Source organism: Balaenoptera borealis (assembly GCF_965194805.1).
Source record: "Balaenoptera borealis genome assembly, chromosome: 20".
Lineage (NCBI taxonomy): Eukaryota > Metazoa > Chordata > Mammalia > Artiodactyla > Balaenopteridae > Balaenoptera > Balaenoptera borealis.
The window spans coordinates 7,135,607-7,154,163 of NC_138879.1; the positions used below are offsets into that span (position 1 = coordinate 7,135,607).

Sequence of the window (18,557 nt, forward strand, 5' to 3'; positions counted from 1 at the left end):
CAACCACTTTCTTTTACATGCAGCTACCCAGCACTGTTCGCTGAAAACACTATTCTTCCCACCCTGGATCGTCTCAGCATACTTAACGGAAAATCAACTGGCTGTAAATGTAAGGGTTTATTCTCAATTCTAGTCCACCGATCTATATGCCTACCCTTATGCCTGTCCTGGTTACTGTAACTTTGTACTAATTGAATACATTTTAAACAATGCATATCAAGGGCTGGCTAGGTGGGGGAGAGGCGCACGCGGAGGTGGTGGGCGCCGTCTGACCTGCCCCCAGGGTTGGGGGTCCACCCTCTTGTCTGCTCCGCACAGCTGCCTGCCTGGGCTCCCCTGGATGTGGCCCTCAAAGCTCTAGGTTTTCATTGGAAGGACTCCGGGGCAGCTAAAGCCCCCAAAGAAAGAATCCTGCACCCTGGCCTCCCACCCCGCTGCCGCTGGGAGGTGGAGTCTCTCATCACACGCTTTCTCCCTTCCACTCCTGGCGCCCCTAGAACCCAGAGCGGGAAAATCGAGAAGCCGCAAAGTGAGAAGGCGGGCTACGCAAATGACATGCTAACGACATGCAAATGAACCCGCCGAGCCGGGGTCGAGGCCACTCAGAGGAGGGGGCGAGGCTGACAGAAGCGGCTGAAGCCCCGGGCACGCCCCCCCGCCTCGCCCGGAGGCCTCCCCGCCCGGCTCCCTGGAGACGCGGAGGTGGTCCCGCCCACCGGCGCCCTGCGGCCCGCCCCTCCGGTCCCCGCCGCCGCCCGGCGTCCTGCCGTCTCCACCGCGAGCGGGCCGGGCCGCAGGAAGCCGCGCTCCGCTGGAGTGGAGCCGCCCCTCCGCCGGGCCCGGGCGAGCCGGTGAGCGGGCTCCCCCCACAGTCCCCAAGGTGTGCTCCCCCGCCGGGGTCCCTGGGAGCACCGTGGCGGGCCCGCCCCGCCGTGGGCCTCCGGGGCCCCTTCCCGCCTGTGGGGGGAGAGGATCCAGAAAAGCCTCTTGTCCGGGTCCTGGGCCGCCCCAGCCTGCGATGGCCTGAGGGGTGAGGGGACAGGCACCAGCCAAGGCCTGGGCTGAAATCTCCACGGGGACGCCGCCTGGACGTCCCAGAAGCCCCACCCAGAGGAGCTCCATCTCGGGGAGGGTGGGAAGCCGAGTGGAAGGAAACTAGATCCCGACAGCAGGGACTGAGCCAGGGTGACAAGAGGTCAGGAAGTTCCTGCTGCCTATCCCATCCCCCTTCCAGGCTGTGGTCAGCCTGACCCCGCCCGGACGGCGGGGGCACCTTTGGAGGCACAGAAGGGAGGAGGGTGGCTGGCCCCAGCCGGCCCACCTCTGGAACCGCCTCCTTCCTTCCCCGGCCCCTGCCAGGTGCAGGGATGTGCGGGCTTGTCAACCCCAGGCTCGGGCTGGTTCTTGCTGCTCTCCTGTCCAGTAGGAACCCGCACTGCTGCCTGTCCCGTGTCCTGGGCTTCAGGCCCGGGATCCTGCCTGATGTGGAGCCTGGGGAGAGAGGGGGTCTGCAGGGTCTACCCATCCTTCCGCTGCTGGTGAAGCTGGTGATTCCTTGTTTTCCTCTCGCCAGCTCTCCCACCACGGGAAGGGAGCAGAGGGAGAGGGGCGGCCCCTCCTCTCCGCACACCCGGCCCCTAACCCCAAAGCCCTGTGTGAGAGCGTCCGCTCACCCTTTTGCCCGTACCTGCAAGCTCAGAGGGGCTGGGAATGGATTCTGAGGGCCTAGCTAAGCCTCTGTCGTCAGATGAGAAGCCCTAAAAATCAGCCCGGGGACGGTGTGTGACGGGAGAAGGGCAAGAGGTGTCATGTGAACTTCTGCCCTGCCCACAAACCCAGCTTCAGGCCACCTGGGCACGAAGATGGTGTCACTCAGGGTGGGGGAACCCTGAGGGCTGAGGTCGGCAGCTCCTGTGGAAAGCTGCTCGCCTCCAGTCCCGGGAAGGGAGAGTGAAGCGCCTCCAGCCGCGTCTCCCTCCTTTGCCCCAGCCACGCACCAGGCAGGGATTGTGACTCCTGGTTCCCAGTACCAAGGGAAGACCACTTCTCTGCTGGGGCAGAGGTGGGACCAGAGCCCCCATCTCTGCTCTGCTCCGCTCTGCTCGAGTCTTCTGGAATGGACCTACCTGCCGGGAAACCAGGTCACCCTTGTTCCTGGGCTTGCCTGCCCCCCGGGGAACACAGGTGGGTCACATTAATGTTACATTTTGTGCTCAGGTGGAGGCTGGGTGCGGGGCTGTGAACAGGTCCTGCTCGTGGTATGGAAGGTGGGGAGGAGGAGGGGAGCGACAGTGATAAACAAGGGAAGGACCCACTCCAACGTGGTGTGAGAACTACTATTACGGAGAGAAATACAGGAAAGGGCCTAGCCTAGCCTGGGGTAGGAGTCAGGGTAGCTTCCTGGAGGTGCTGCTGGGGCTGAATCTTGGAGGACCAACGGGACTTCTCTCTGGCTGAGGATTTTGGAATCTCGGCAGCCGAGTTCCGGAGGGGGAACCAGCTTGCTGTGGGAGGGGCTGGGGGACAGAAAAGCTATGTGTGCGACCCGGGAATTGGGGGTGTATGGGAGGGGATAGCCTCCTTGTGGAAGGCCAAAGTCTTCAAGACAGCTCCCAGAGGGAGGCCAGGGCAAAGAGAGAACAAAGGTGCTTAGGGTTTCCTGGGCTCTGATTGTCTGGGGGGCCTGGAGGGAGGAGAAACTAGCTCCACTGAAAGGTTCAGAGGGAAGGTAAGTGCAGAGGGAAGGTCAGAGTCCTGGACTAAGGGCACGAAAGAGACCTCTCCATAGAGGGGCCCGACAAGGGCGGAAGGAGAGGGGACCAGAGTGGGGAGGGGCTGGGGAGTGCCAGGGGTGGGGTGCCATGCGGGGGGAGCGGGAGGAAGTGAGGATGGTGGAGGGAAGGCTGGCGTCCCTTCTGGGAGGAGGGGGAAGGTGGCAGGTCTGGGAGGACCGAGGGGCCGGGATGCGTGGGGAGGGGGGCGAGCAGTAGAGCAGGGTGGGGGACTTGACATTCACAGAGAGGATCAGGTGGCACCAGTGGCCTTTTCATTTGCCAAGGGAACAGAAATCCTGGAAGGGGCGAGAGCCAGTTTGCTGGAGGAGCCTGTCTGAGGTTTGCCCGGAGCATGGGGCTGAGCCAGGAGAATCGGAGCTGGGGGATCTCTAGGGCTCGTGTCACGTGCAGGAGCTAGGAGGGCAGGAGGTGCTCCCAGCCCACACACAGGACTCGAGGTCCCCCCACCACACACACACCCCACACTCCGGGGCTAGGGATGAACGGGCTGCTCCCCTTGGCAGGGCCCCTGGGGGTCCTCTGGGGAGGGAAGAGGCCTTGTGGCTGGAGAAGGGATTGGAGCCCGTGAAGGAGGCAGTTAGGGTGGGTCCGGCTTAGGTGCTGTGTTAAAGCTCCTGGGCCCCGGGGTGGGGGGGAGGGGTGGGGTGCTGGGCTTGGCAGGAAGGGGGTTTCATATTTCTGATAGTTTCCTGAGTTTCCATGGATCTTCGGGGCCTGGGGCTAAAAGGAGGGAGGCTGTGGGAACAGGAGCTCCTGGGATCCTTTGGCTCTTTGGAGAGCCAGGATGGAGGGTACTGGAAAAGGGCTCGACATCTGGGGAGGAGGCTGGGGCTTTGAGGCCTGGTTAAGGCAGCTTCTGTGATGGGGGTAGTGGCCTGGGTGGTGGCGAGGAACCAAGGTAGGACTGAGTCAAAGATGTGAGGGTGTGTGTATCTGTCTGCAGAGCGTGCGACCCTGGGAGTTTGTGTGTGTCCTTACGTCTGTGTAGCATGTGTCTGTCTGTGTGCATTTGATTGTATGTCTCTAGGCTTGTCTGAGTTTGTCTCTTTAAGTGTGTATCTGCGTAAGTGTATGTCTGTGTGTGTCTCTGTATATGTCTGTGCGCATCTGTATGTGTGACTGTGTGTCTGTGTGTCTCTAGACTTTTCTGTATGTGTCTATGTAAGTGTGTGTCTGCATATAAATCTGTGTGCCTGGGTGGTTCCATGTGTTTCTCTCTGCCTGTCTGTGTGGTGTGTGTCTGGGTGTGTCTGCGTGTGTATTTTTTTTTTTTTTTTTTTTGGCTGCGTTGGGTCTTCGTTGCTGTGCACGGGCTTTCTCTAGTTGCGGCGAACGGGGGCTACTCTTCTTTGCGGTGCGCGGGCTTCTCACTGCGGTGGCTTCTCTTGTGGAGCACGGGCATGGGCTCTAGGCGCACGGGCTTCAGTAGTTGTGGCACATGGGCTCAGTAGTTGTGGCACACGGGCTCAGTAGTTGTGGCTTGCAGGCTCTAGAGCGCAGGCTCAGTAGTTGTGGCTTACGGGCTTAGTTGCTCCACGGCATGTGGGACCTTCCTGGACCAGGGCTCGAACCCGTGTCCCCTGCATTGGCAGGCGGATTCTTAACCACTGCGCCTCCAGGGAAGCCCTCTGCGTGTGCATCTATGTAAGCCCTCGTTTAGCTGTTCTGTGTACACTCCTGGGGGGCCCCAGCCCTGTCTTGCTCACCTCAGCCATCACAGCAGCACTGACAGTGAACCTGGCTGTTGATGTGGCATTGTGAAAGCCCGTGTTGGTGAGCAGGAAGCCTGGTTATGAATGTTTGGAAGGTATCCGTGTGTGCCTGTGTGCCATCGGGGCTAGGCTGGCTCAGACGCCTGGTCCATTCTGTAAGCGATTGTCGAGTGCTTGCCACGTGGTGTGTGCGGGCGGGCCAAGGCTGGCTGGGAAGTCCCACCTGCTGACCACTAAGCGATGTAACAGCCAGAACGAATTCCACCCACCTGCCTTGTCCCACTTATGGCTCACCTGCTTGCCCCTTCTGTCCCTCCCTCCAGGCTTGCCCTGGGAAGTAGGAGAAAGGAGATGCCAAGGCCAGCGCATGGGCCTCTGGCCATCTCCCAGGGGGCGGTGCCCCTCTGTGATACCTGGTGCTGGGGCAAGAGGAAGGGACGGTTTCAAGCGCCCAGGGAAGGTGGCAGGTGGGCCAAGGGAGGGCTGGCAGCTCCATTCTGTCCCTTCCCCAGGTGGCCCGGGCAGTAGGAGCAGTGGCCGTGAGGCTGTGGCAGCAGCACTCGTAGCCGAGGATGCCCCAGGCCCCGGAGTGTTCGGAGGGCTACTGGGCCTGGATGGTGCTCCTGGCCTCTGTGGTGACCCAGGGCCTCACCCTGGGCTTCCCCACGTGCATCGGCATCTTCTTCACTGAACTGCAGCGTGAGTTCCAGGCCAGCAACAGCGAGACCTCCTGGTTCCCCTCCATCCTGACAGCCATGCTCCATGCAGGGGGTGAGCAGCCAGGGGAGGGATGGAGGGAGGGATGAAAAAGAGCCCGGGTGGGGGAGGAAGCCACAACCCCCCTGGCCTCCTGGCTCCCTCTCTCTGAGGCCACAGGTTTTGCCTTGTGCTGTGTATCCCTAAGATCTCCTGTGATTTCAACAGGGCCAGTTCCCCTGCCTGGAACCCGGCGGGGCGGGGCTGGACTGGGCTGGGGAGGGGCAGAGGGGGGAGAGGCCCCTAAGATGTGAAGCCGGTCCCCTTGATGACCTTGGGAGGATGGAGCCAGACTGAAGGCGTGCCGGGCACTCAAGCACAGACTGGAGGAGGAGCGGCTTGGGGTCCCGCTGGGTGATCTCTCGGAACCTCAGTTTTTCCCTCTGCAATATGGGAGTGACACCCAGCATCCCATCCTGCCCACCTCCCACATAGGATTGGAGAGAAGATCACATGGGGTCCCGGCCAGGTCTGAGAGCTAGGGCAATGGAAGCAGCTGTGAATTACTAGTATTTTGGAGACCCTCATCAGGGCTTCAGGATGGGAAGGGGGGCTCAAGGAAGACACCAGGAGCAGGATGGGGGCAGGGTAAGAGCCCATCTTTCACCAGGAAGCAGAGTGAGTGTTGCAAGGGCTGGGGAGACGGAGGGAGGGCTCCTCCAGGGATGTGAGCACCTCACCCTGACCCCAGGGAAAGGGAAGGGCATGGGCTGCGCAGGAGGGTTCTCCACAATAGCCTTGGGCTCCTGGAAGATCTCCAGGGAGAGCTCCACAGGCAGTTCCCTCAGAGGGGCCTGGTCAGCTAGAGCCAGACCTCGCAGGCCGCCGGGCTCTCCCCACGGGTGTGTTTGCCTGTCTCAGCTGATCCATCTCCCTGCTTACCTCCTGCCCTGCCCTCCACCTGGCACCAGCAGCCTGCTTGTTATTCCAGGTCCTTCCCTCGAATGGGGAGGGAAGTCAGACTGGGATAGAAGCCACCCTCACTGCAATGACCCCTGAACATTGCTGCCTGGCAAGGAGCAAGGCCAGGCCTGGCCCAGACCGCATAACCTTTTCGTCAGCAAGGTTGGGCAGAAGTGGGAATCTCAGACAGTTCCTTCCCTGCGGCCAGAGAGGGGTCTGGGCCAGGGGCTGGGAACCAGGCATTCGCTGGGGACCTCACTCCCCCACCAGCTTTAGACTCATGCCTAGCAGGTGTGCCAGCATCTCAGTGGGCCCGGGACTCCTGTCTGTGTCACACACACACACACACACACCTTTAGCCCACGCTCATTCAGAGTATTATGGAAATTTTAAACTTGAAAGTGTCCTTGATCCTAAGTACCTCTCACTCCCACACGTTTTAGAGGTGAGGAAAGCAAGCACAAAGTACAAGGCCTTGCCGGTGTTGCAGAGTGAGTTCAGGGCGGAAGCAGAAACACCTTGCTTCCCAGCGCCCCACCCCGCGCCCTCGGCTGTCTCGGCTGAGCTGGCACACATCCCAGCCCCTCACCCCCAACTCGATGACGCAGGGCTTTCCCCAGTGTCACCTTTCCAAAGTCAGGCCAGAGTGTGGGGTGGGAGAGATGTGTGAGTCAGCAGTCACGTCCACTTCAAAGCCTTTCCTCTCCCTCTATGGTGCCTCTCCTTGATTACCTCTGAGAACGGGCCGCTCACTTCCCATGTTCGCTCCCGTACTCGTACTGGCTCACACCCACACATCCTCTCTCCACGCCAAACACACAGACACACACCGAGTGCACACACACACTTTCCTTGTCCCTTTGGCTGCTCTCTGGGAGAGCAACTCTGGAGAAACTCTGCTGTGTGTACTCGGGGGCAGGGTACTTGGTGAATGGGGCCCTGCGAGGTGTCGAGAGCAGCCGGCCAGGACTGGCTCACTTCTACCCTGGGTCTGCACTGGTGAGAAAGCAGCTCAGGCTGGGGGTGGGTGAGGGAGGACAGGCCCCTCTCTACCAGGAGCTAAACATCTGGGTGCAAGACTTTGGTGGTGGCTGGAGGGGGTTGGGGAGAGAGGGTACCCCACCTGCTTTTCTCCAGAGTGCCCCAGAGGCCAGAGCCAGTGGGTGAAGGGTGGCCCAGGGCCCCAGGCTGCCCACCCTGGACAGGTTGAAGGACGGTGGGAGGGCTGTGGCCAGTCTTCTTGAGGATGGGGGAGGGGGAGCAGCGGCTGGAGGCGCTCACCATGATTTAGCTGCCCTGGGACCCTCGCCCACCAAGACAGACCCCCGTGAGGGGCGTCCACCCAGGTCACAAGCCAATCCCATTTCACCTGGACGGAAGCGGCCTCAGGTCAGTGCAGTGAACGGCCTCAGTCTGTCCCTCCGGGGATCCTTATCAGGGTCAAACGGAATATTTGCAGCACCTCACCTCACAGCTGGCCAGACATCACCCAGTCTGACCCCTCAGTCTCTGGGGGAGGAAACTGCAGCACAGAGAGGGATTGGCGTTGCTTGGCCCGAAGCCGGTCTGTGGCAGGGCGGGGCTCGGAACCCAGGTCTGTATGTTCCGGGGCTTGTGCCCGTTAAGCCACCTGCTAGTTCCTGCTGGAAGCCCCTCCCAAAGCCACTGTCCCCCTCCCTCTGACCTTGTCATCCCGCTGCCACCTGCCGGCTGCCCCCTCCCCACAGGACCCTTGTGCAGCATCCTGGTGGGGCGCTTCGGCTGCAGAGCGACGGTGATGCTGGGCGGCGTGCTGGCCAGCCTGGGCATGGTGGCCGGCTCCTTCAGCTGCACCCTCGGCCAGCTCTACCTCACGGCAGGCTTCATCACAGGTGACTGCCATTCCATGTCGAGAATTGCTGCGTAGCTACTGGGTGCAAGACTGAAAAGGGCCAGGCCCAGTGAACAGGGCAGGCAAAGCACCAGATCTTCTGGGGCTGCTTACAGTCACATGAGGGAGAGGAACAACGAACAGAGGAGTGAGAAAGAGCATATCTGATCATGACAAGCACCTGAGAAGACAGGACAGCTGATGTGATAGTGTCCTGGCTCGGCTAGGGGTGGGTAGAGATTAAACAAGTAAAGAGGTAGAATAACTACAACAGCCAACGCGGAAGGTAACGCAGGGTTGCGGGAGGTTGCTGATTTCAGCAGGGCGGTCGGGGAAGGCCTTGCAGAGAGGGTGGCGTTTGGGCAGAAGGAGGTGAGGGAGTCTGCCAGCAGGCTGTCTGGGGAAGAGCCTTCCAGGCAGCAGGAACAGCAGGGGCAAAGGCCCAGAAGTGCTCAAGGAGCAGCGCGGAGGCCGATGGGGTAGAGGGGCGTGAATGAAGGGTCAAAGGCGTGGGGGGGTGGGGAGACCAGACACAGGTTTAGTTCCTAAAAGGTTGTGTAGTGAGATGGGAAGCCATGTGAGGGGTTCGGGCAGAGGGACGTCATCCAGCCGCTGTTTGTGAAGCACTGAGCGCTGCTCTGGCTGCGGTGTTGAGAATACACCATAGGGGGCTGGGCTGGGAGCAGAGAACAGGTAGGGGCGTGGCCATCACCCAGCCAGGAGGTGGTGGTACCTTCAACCAGGGTGGTATGATTGGGGTGATGGGAAGTGGTCGTGTTCAGGACCGCATGTGAGGTGCAGAGAAGGAGCCAAGGAGGGTGATACCAAGGGGAGAATGGAAGAATGGAGTAGCCACTGACTACAGTGGGAAACTAGGGGAGCAGCAGGTTCTCGAGAGGGTGGGAAGCTCAGGTTTGGACACGTCCAGTCTGGAGTTCAGGGAACAGGCCTGAGCTGGAGTGGGCAGCTGGGGAATCCTGAGATGGCTGGTACTCAAGTCTCGAGATGAGGTATCGCCCTGCTGTCACTAAGGGAACAAGGGAGGACGGATGTAAAGGACTGAGGCCTGAGGCCCAGGGCACAGACACTCCAGTGATTAGCGGCCTGGGCAGGAAGAAGTGACAGAGAGGTAGAAGGAGCACCAGGAGAGTGGGGTTTCTTGAGAAAGGAAGTGAGGAAAGTGCTCAAGCAGGAGGGAGTGATAGACCGTCAAGCCACTGATGGATCAGACCGAGTGGGGATCAGACTCCATCTTTGGCTTTGCAAAGTGGAGGTTGGCGGCTTTGATAAGAGGAATCCTGGAGCAGAGGTAAGGATGAAAGCCTGATTGGAATAGGTTCAAAAGAGAACAGTAGGGGCGTTCCCAGGTGGCCTAGTAGTTAGGATTCTGGGCTTTCACTGCCGTGGCCCAGGTTCGATCCCTGGTCGGGGAATTGGGATCCCACAAGCCATGTGGCACGGCCAAAAAAAAAAAGAGAGAGAAAGAAGAGGAGGGAAACTGGAGACAGTGGAGATAAACAGTATTTCCAAGAAATTTTGATATAAGGGGAGCAGAGAAATGGGCCAGTACCCAGAAGAGACTGATGTCAAGAGTTTTGTTGTAACGGGAGAAATAACAATGAAGGAGAATGATCTAGTAAAGAGGGGATAATGGATGCCGCAGGAGAGGGAAATTGCTGGAGGGATGTGCCTTCAAGTAGACAGGATTCAGGGCAGAAGTGGAGGGCTGCCCTTGACTGGGAGCACGGACTGTCCATTGTCACAGATGGGAGGGTAGGTGGTCAGCTGGCAGTGAGGGAGGGAGGTGTCGGGGTGCTCAGAGGAAGAAGGCCTGGTGGTCATCTAAGAGCGGGGAGAGTAAATGGTCGAGGGAACTACAGTGGCACCATGGGTGGCCCGAGGGCCCGCCTGAGGCCAGTGGTCACAGCGTGGTTGTGAACTTTCTCTCCAGCATGTTCAGCTGTGCACGGAGTAGGTAGGGAGGTGGCATCCAAGCTGAGTCAGGAGAGGAAAGTCTGAGGGAAGCATATTCCAGGCAGAAGGAATGGCAACTGCAAAGGTCCGAGTAGGTGGGCAGCTTAATGTCCAGAGGAAGAGAAAGAGACTGATGGGACTTGATCATGGCGAGTGACAGGGAGAGTGGCCTGAGATGGCACTCAAGAGGTGGCCAGGGACCAGACCGTGCAGAGCCTTCCAGGGCATAGTAAATACTTTGGCTTTTTTTCTAGGTGTGATGGGAAATCTTTGGAAGGTGTTAAGCAGCAGAGAGAGTTAACCTGATTTAGGTTTTTGAAAATCCCCCTGGTGCTGTGCCAGCGGGAACACGTGTGCCCCTGGCAGCCTTGAGAGGGCAGATCTGAGGGGTGGGATACTTCTAGGGAGGTGGTGAGGTAGGCTGAGTCCATCTTAAATCCCCGGGGACCTGGAAGTGGGTCTGCGCTGGAACGGAAGGAGAACAGACCTGGGACGTGACCCCAGGGTCCGTGCGCTGCGTGCGCCCTGGAGCTGGTCCCCCCCTCTCCTTCCGCAGGCCTGGGCATGTGCTTCAGCTTTCAGTCGAGCATAACTGTGCTGGGATTCTACTTCACCCGCTGGCGGGTGCTGGCCAACGCGCTGGCCTCGGCGGGCGTCTCCCTGGGCATCATGCTGTGGCCACTGCTCTCCCGCTATCTCCTGGAGGACCTGGGCTGGAGAGGCAGCTTCCTCATCTTCGGCGGGGTTCTTCTCCACTGCTGTGTCTGTGGGGCCATCCTGAGGCCCGTGCCTGCCACTGCGACCCCTGAGACCAGAGAAGGCCTCCCTCCACCTTCCAAGAGACCCGCACGAGGCTGCCTGGCAGCCTACGGTCGGGCCGTCCAGCGCCACCTGGCCTTCGACGTCCTGCGGCACAACGTGGGCTACCGTGTGTACACACTGGGAGTCGTCTGGATGATCATGGGTTTCCCACTGCCCCACGTCTTCCTGGTGCCGTATGCCATTTGGCACGGGGTGGATGAACACAGGGCGGCCCTGCTCATCTCCATCATTGGCTTTAGCAACATCTTCCTGCGGCCCATGGCTGGGCTGGTGGCAGGCCGGCGGGACTTTGCCAGTCACCGCAAGTACCTGTTCAGCCTGGCAGCCCTGCTCAACGGGCTCACCAACCTGGTGTGCGCGGCGTCGGCCGACTTCCGGGTGCTGGTGGGCTACTGCCTGGTGTACAGCGTGTCCATGAGCGGCGTTGGTGCTCTCCTCTTCCAGGTCCTCATGGACGTTGTCCCCATGGACCGGTTCTCCAGCGCCCTGGGCCTCTTCACCGTCCTGGAGAGCGTCTCCATCCTGATCTCCCCGCCACTGGCTGGTGAGGCCCTGGGAGGGAGGGCAGCCAGGTGTGGCCTGGGCAGGGCATGGGGAGGGGTGCAAATAGGAACAGTCTGGAGATGTGGGGCCCCTCCAGCATCTCAGGGTTAGAGACTTGGAATCTGTGATTTTCTCAAGCACCTCAGGGGACTGGCTGTAGCCTGTTCCCCAGCTGGCACTCGGGGTAGGAACAGTGAAAAATAAGGATTTTCATACCAGACTTACCTCAGTCCTTTGTCTTCCCCTCTGTACCTCTGGTTTCTTATCAGTAAAGTGGGGATGACAATAGAATCTACCTCATAGGCTTGTTGTGGGGATCACAAGTGTCATATAGCAAAGCGCTCAGTAGAGAGCCTGGCACACGGTAAGTGCTACGCACATGTCTGCTGTTATTAACGTCCTGTGCCTGTGGGGCCCGGGCAAGTCATTTTCCTCCTCTGAGCCACAGTGTCATCTGTGCAGACGAGAACACCTGCCATACCCATCCCTACACCTGCGCCAGTCACGGGGTGGGCAGGGCTGAGTACAGAGATCTAGTCCCCACCACTCAGGGCTTACCTTCTGGTGGAGGAGTCGGGGATTAGAGCAAAGAGACCCCTTTGTGATCGTAATGGTGATTTGTGCCGGGAAGGAAACGAACAGATATGGAAGCAGAGACCCGCAGGAGTGGACTTGCTGGGCAGCTGAGCGTGTGACATTCAGAGTAGAAGGGAAGGTGTGTGAAGCCCGTGGTGCTGAGGGGCAGTCAACAGACAGCACAGTTATTACAGTCAGACAGTGGGGACTCCTCCCAAGTGTGGCATCGGAAGTCCCAGTTTCCAAGGGCGTTCTCCAAGCCGACAAGCGGGGAGAGCAATCCAGGAGGAGGTATGGCGGGCCTGGGGTATGGCTGAGCAGATATCCCAGACGCCACTGGCCCTTGAGTCCTTGGCTTCCTGCCGCCAAGGGTAAAGGAAACATGCCCTTAAGTGCTCATCTGACCCACCCAAGGACTCTTCCTGCCCAGACTGGGGCTGGTTTAGTGTTTCCTTTCCTTTCATTCAACAAATACCTAATGAGTTCCTACTAGGTGCCAGCCACGGTTCCTAGTGCTGGGGATGCAGCAGAGACAACAATAAAATCCCTGCTCTCACAGAGCACACAATTTAGCAGGGGTTGGGGGCTGAGGGGGCGCGGGCGGGAGGCCTGGTAGCCAAGGGCAGTGGCCTAACTTGCTCTCTGTCCCCTAGGACTCCTCCTAGACACCACCAGCAACTTCAGCTATGTCTTCTACATGTCAAGTTTCTTCCTCATCTCAGCCGCCCTCTTCATGGGTGGCAGTTTCTGGGCCCTGGGGAAGATGGAGAGGCAGGGCCCACGGGCTGAGATGGAAGGAGCTGTAACAGAGGCTGCCCCAGAGCAGGGCCTCACTATGGAGGACACAGACGGTCCCAAGAAGCAGCTGCGCATGGAGATCATGTATGTGACCAGCGTCTGAGCCCTGGGATCACTCACGTGTGTGACTGGCACCTGAGCCCTGAAGTCAGTGAGTCCTGCCTCAGCCCAGGAATGTCCAGATACTTCGCCAGAGGCTGGGGTGAAGGGCTGCCCAGAAAGTGTGAACCAAAGGCCATCTGGGTTCCGCACGTCGGGGCTCAGCCAGGAGTCGGGGCCTGAGAGGCTGGCCTCCAGAGGCTCGGGGTTCCTCCTAACCAGCAGAATCCAGAAGCGGATCCTCCTGACTTTTTTGCTGGGGCACCAGAGTACCTGGGGCCCAGGAAGGTGGGTCTGAGCCCAGCTCAGGTCTGTCACGGCTCAGCTGTCTGCCTACGCTGCTGCTACAGCTCAACACACTGGACCCTCAAGTCCAGCCTGGGCGCCTCCCATGTGATCGCTTTGTCTTTCACCCTCTAGACAGTTCCGAAGAGCTCAACCCTCCTCCGAGTCCCTCCTGCCCCCCTTCTTCCCAGGTGGCCCAGCCCTTGCCCGCAGGGCTGCCCCCCAGCACAGGTTGCTGGGCCTCATGCTACCTGGAACCTTGGGACGAAGGGCTTTGTGAGAGAATGTGTTGCAGTGGTGGAGGGCCAGGCTGAGGGGTCGGCCTGGATGCAGGATTTGGACAGATTAAATGTCAGGTGGAGCACCCGTCCTGGCGACAGTGCAGAGAACTGGAGGGGAGCCCCTGGCTTGGGTCCTAGAATCAGTGAAATCTGAGGGCCCCCTGCACACTCAGCAGGGCCTGCTCTAGGGTCTCCTCCCTCCTCTGCCCCATCCTGTATCTTGGCTGGGAAGATTAGTGCTGGGGGCGGCGGGGCGTGGGGGAGCCACACATCAGACCAGGGGAGGAAGGATTGCGAGGCAGGGCCCCAGGACCTCTGTGAAAATGGAGCTGCTTTTGCAGCAGAAGCCCTTTCACTGCCCTCTCCTGTCATCCTTTTCTCCCTGCTGTGTCAGAGGTGTCCCTGCTGTGTCAGGATAAGTGGCTGGCTGGGCCAGCTGCCAGGCCAGCCCTGCTCCCCACTGGCCTGTGCGTCTGGCCTGGAAGTCAGAGCTTCTCCCCCAGACCGGCCGCCACATACTCTTTTTGCTGGTGCCTTCCCTGAGGTCATCACCTGGGGGCTGGCTGTCATCAGCCCAGGCTCGTCCCAACAGTGTACCAACTGAGTGAAAGGAAAAAGAGAGTTTGTTTGAATTACACACAAAAACATTTTCTGCAGCGGGTTATAAACCCTGTGAACTAACGAAGCTAGAAAAGAGGCCTGGAGTAAGTTTTCCCCCATCCCCCTTCAGGGCTACTCCCACCAAGGACCTTGTTTGTTGATTCAAGCTCAACCAGGTTTCAACAAGAAACCCTTATCAGGAGAATTGATTTTCTTTTTATGACCCGACCCCAGCCTTCCTCCTGCACAAGTCCAACTGGCGTGAGTCAGCATCCTTGGGGATGTTGTCTTTTCCAGGACTCTTGAGTGCCCCCTTCTGGCCAAAAGAGGTAGTACGGAGGTGAAGCAAAGGGCTCTGGGCTGGAATAGAGACCTGAATTCACGTTTGACTCTGCCACAATTTGCTGTGTGACTCTGGACAAATTGTCCACCATCTCTGGGCCTTGAAAAAGGAGGAGATTGGCCTAGATAAGTTAAAGTCTCTTCCAGTTTGAAAAGTCTGATCCTGAAGACCCCCCATTGCCTCCCTGACCCCCCCCCCCCCATCCTGTCCTGTACTTGGTCACCATCGACAGCTTGTGCACTGAAGGGGGAATCCACAACCGGACACATTTTACCAGGTCCTGCCACCTTCTCCATCTTAACTGAGCGGAAAAGGAGAGTTGGGGCTGGTGGGTAGATGAATACTTTTTGGTGCTAGTAGCCACAAGGCTTTGAAACGTGTATCCCCTTTTAGGCCCACTTCCTGAAAACTGATTTCTTTCAAGGAAAAAAGATATTAGTAAACATTTAGCATAGGGAACTTTGACCTCCTCTGCCCCCTGGGCAAGAGTGGCGATAATCTCTGGGCAGAATTCCTTCAGCAAATATTACTGAGCATCTACTGTGTGTCAGGAACTGGGCAGAGAGGAGTTAAGACCTGGTCGCTGCCCTCAGCACAAAACCAAGGACTAAGAATTCTTCCCAAAGATGAGGACCTCTGAAGCCTTAGGAGGGGACAAATGAGGGAGGCTGGGGTGGCCCATCTGATTCCAGAACCCACACTTAGCTGATCCTGGGATTCCTCTAGAGAGGTCTAGATCAGTTCCTGACCAGGAACTCACTTCCATCCTGTCCCCAAGCTCTGAGCTCCTGGTCCCCAGGCCTTTACTGCTCTGTCCAGACAGAAGCAGAGAAGCCCCCCTGGCCACCTTGTGCTGAGATATACTTCCCCAAGTCGAATCAGCTCCCCTCAGAATGTGGAGGGCCTGGTGAGGGGCCTGGGGCCACTTCCCTGCAAGAAGCAGCCAGGGTACCCAAGCACCCAGACTATGGTCATAACTCCTGTCCCAGGGGTGTGTGCATAGGGCAGGGGCTGATCACAGGGACCTGAGCCCACCACGGAGGTGGAGGCTGCTTTCAACGGGGCTGTGGTAGGCTGGAGTGTGGCAGCCACTCTGCCCTCATGCCAGGCCCAGGGCAAAAGGAGCACGGCCCTTGCCCTCAAGAAGCTCGCAGCCCAAGCCCCTTTCATCCCCACATTTTCAAGCACGACTGGAGTCTGGGAGGACCACCTTCCTCCCTGGTGCTCTGTCCCCTGTGCCTCTGAGGTCTGGGTCACACGCCCCCTTCCTGAGAAGCCCCGAGAAAGAAGTGGGCAGAAGGGCTTCAGCATCAGAAAACCGCCAAAGCGGTACAACTGGGCTCCTTCTAGGGCCCGATGGTGCTGCCCTGGTGCTCCCCGTCCACCTGGCTGATAAAATGCCTTCCAGCCAGAGGTGGCAGACTCAGCTCGGGATTGGGAAGCAGAGGGTACCAGGCTCGCCCGCCTTTTATTTTCATTTTGGCCGCGCCACGCGGCATGCGGGATCTTAGTTCCCCGACCAGGGACAGAACCCATGCCCCCTCCATTGGGAGCGCGGAGTCAACCACTGGACTGCCAGGGAAGTCGTCACCTGGCTTTTGGGAAAAGCAGACCAGAAGGTAGTGTCAGAGTGTTACCGAACCCAGGTCCAGCTGCTCGCCGCTCGAAAGCCAATTCTTGAGAGACAAGGGTTGGTAGGAAAGGAAAGGTTGCTTCAGAGGCTGGCAACCGGGGAGAGGGTGGAGTCCTGTCCGAGAACTCCCGATGGCTGCTCAGGGGACAGGGGCTTTTAAAAGGGAGTTTCAGGGTTATATAGGCGGAGGGAGGGAGCAGAACAGAATAGTCAGTTCTGACAGTCATCTTGAAACCAGTAATGTGGTGGTCTGATCAGCGTCACCTTGGTTGTTTTAAGTACGGTTAATCTTTAGTTCCAGGGTTTGTTCCCATTTCTTTGAGGCCAGTTCTCGGAATTGTGTGAAATGGAGCAGCTTATGTCATGGCTTCAATTTGATCATCGTGTGGTCATCCTCTTCCACCTGGTGGGGGCTTCAGTAGCTGCAAAACAGCTCACAGGATACGGCTCAGAATGTTATCTATAGCCCTTAAGGAGGAACTAAACGTCCTTGACTATGCTTAAGGACTAAACTATTATTATTTGGTCTCCTTCGTTTTCCTCTATTTCTGCATTTTTTCACTTCTCTGATTAAACTTATTCTTTGGCTAAAGTTTTTCCACAGACAAAAGGCAGGCTGAGGACATGGGGGGCAAGGACCATAGGGTCCTGCTCCGTTTCAAAAGGACCCACGTGGGGGACACAGGGAGCCGACACTTGCATTCCTGGGGGCCCTTGGTGTGTGGGGGTAACTGCACCCCTTCGTCAAGTGCAGGGGCACCTGGAGGTGCTTCTGCCCCGACAGCCCCCCACATAGGCGCTCCGGCACCTCTGAGCTCCTAAGGGCCCTAGAGGAGTTCCTCAACGCATCCGCAACCTTCCATGACCGCTTCCATCACGATGCGGATCGCCACCTGCCTGACACAAGAGGCTTGAAGCGCCCGGCGTAAGAACCCGAAGCAAGCCCAGGGAATGACGGCACCGCCCCTCAACCTCCTAGGTCCGCCCCTTCCGCCCCCTGGGGCGGGGCTAAGCGCGGCTTCCCCCGGAAGTCCGGAACCGAGCCGAAAATTAAGCCCCGCTGGGCGCTGCTCCTTCCTCCTACGGCGCGCGACTGCGTTCTTCTCTGCCGCGCCCCAATTTGGATGTTCACTCCCAACTCTTACGAGGTACTGAGTCCCCACCCCATTTCCCCAGCCCAATTTCAGCTGCAAATTACTGCAGAACCTGAAGCCAGGAAAGGAACCTATTTGCCGCCCCGGTCTGCCCCTCTCCGGACCCGGCGAGGCCCAGGTGAGGTTCTCGCCCGCTTTCCAGCCTCACCTTCCACACTCCCCTGCCCCTCCCCCGGGGTTCCTCCGCCGCCCGACCATGGCCCAGAAGCCGAAGGTAGACCCCCACGTCGGCCGGCTGGGATACCTGCAGGCGCTGGTCACGGAATTCCAGGAGACCGAGAGCCAAGGTGAGAGCGGCAGGGTGGGGAGCAGGGTACCGGGCAGGGAGGGATCCGGCCGCGATCGCCGCCCCGGACCTGGCTCCAGTGCCGCTTTTCCACTGCAGACGCCAAGGAGCAAGTACTGGCCAACCTCGCCAACTTCGCCTATGACCCCAGTAACTACCAGTATCTGCGGCAGCTGCAGGTCCTGGATTTATTCCTCGATTCACTGTCGGAGGAGAATGAGACCCTGGTGGAGTTTGCTATTGGTAAGGATGGGGCCGCTCTCCTAGATGCCTGATGGGCTGTAATGAGATAATGAGTTAGAAGTGAGTTGTTGGGAAAGGAATCTCTTAGGCAGTCCCTCAGCTACGAAGGCAGACTTCCGCGATGTCTGTGCCGCCTCCGCGGTTCACACGTCGTGCAGGTCACAGCTCGCTTGAATCAGGTTTGGAACTCCCAGGAGCGCCTCTGCCTGTCTAGCTTCCCTCCCGCTTAGAGGTGAGATCAAAAATGAGGGAATGGATTGAAGCCCCATTGGAGGGAAAAAATTGAGTGCCCTTTTTAAACATCTTTGACTTAATGTTTTACCATCGGGACTTCCCTGGAGGTCCAGTGGTTAAGACTCCGTGCTTCCACTGCAGGGGGCACGGGTTCAATCCCTGGTTGGGGAACTAAGATCCCACATGCCGTGGGGCACAGCCAAAAAAAGTTTTACCATCAAGAGAAGTAGCGGTGACTTGGAATGGCTTGTGACTCCTGTAGTTGTTATGGTCTAAGACCTACTGAATTATTCACTGGACAGATATTTATTGGGCGTATATTGTGCGAGCAAGGTACTGTTCTAGATGTTGGAGAGATGGCGAACAAGTTGGGCAAAGGGTCTTTGCCCTCAAGGAATTTACATTCTAGTAGTGGGAGACAGCTGGTTGACAAACAAGAAGGCTGAGGCTCTGAAGAAAATAAACAAGGTGATGAGAGAGAGCAAGGGGAGGGAGGGGCTACTTCTGGTTTGGCCATCATGGGAAGGCACAGCGTGGGCAAAGACTCTAGAGCAGGAGGAGCCAGAAGGAACGCTGATGTGGCACCATTGTGATGAGTGAAGCAGAGAGTGGTACTAAATGAGGTTATAGAGAGCTCACGGCACCAGAGT

At 58.5% G+C, this 18,557-nt stretch overlaps 2 protein-coding genes across 7 annotated transcripts in view; both read left to right on the forward strand.

Annotated features, from left to right (window-relative positions):
- The first annotated feature begins 2,052 nt into the window (after positions 1-2,052).
- On the forward strand, positions 2,053-16,508 carry SLC16A5 (solute carrier family 16 member 5). Of its 4 annotated transcripts, none has more exons than XM_082372933.1 (5): positions 2,053-2,184; positions 5,020-5,278; positions 7,894-8,037; positions 10,567-11,376; positions 12,605-16,508. In XM_082372933.1, the coding sequence occupies exons 2-5, from the start codon at positions 5,080-5,082 to the stop codon at positions 12,850-12,852; spliced, it is 1,401 nt and encodes a 466-aa protein (XP_082229059.1). In that variant the 5' UTR covers positions 2,053-2,184; positions 5,020-5,079; the 3' UTR covers positions 12,853-16,508. The 4 variants fall into 4 exon arrangements, with proteins under 4 accessions (XP_082229059.1, XP_082229060.1, XP_082229062.1 ...); XM_082372934.1 differs by lacking the exon at positions 2,053-2,184 and adding an exon at positions 2,571-2,728; XM_082372936.1 differs by lacking the exon at positions 2,053-2,184 and adding an exon at positions 3,023-3,113.
- The window catches only part of ARMC7 (armadillo repeat containing 7), a 30,021-nt gene continuing 13,539 nt past the window's right edge, over positions 2,076-18,557 (forward strand). For all 3 annotated transcript variants that reach the window (XR_014238602.1, XM_082372938.1, XM_082372937.1), the window contains exons 1-3: positions 2,076-2,184; positions 17,167-17,431; positions 17,530-17,673. Coding sequence is in view for 2 of the 3 variants with exons in the window: in XM_082372938.1 (XP_082229064.1) it covers positions 17,341-17,431; positions 17,530-17,673 (235 nt within the window). In the remaining variant the exon portion in view is untranslated. The remainder of the gene's footprint in view (positions 2,185-17,166; positions 17,432-17,529; positions 17,674-18,557) is intronic.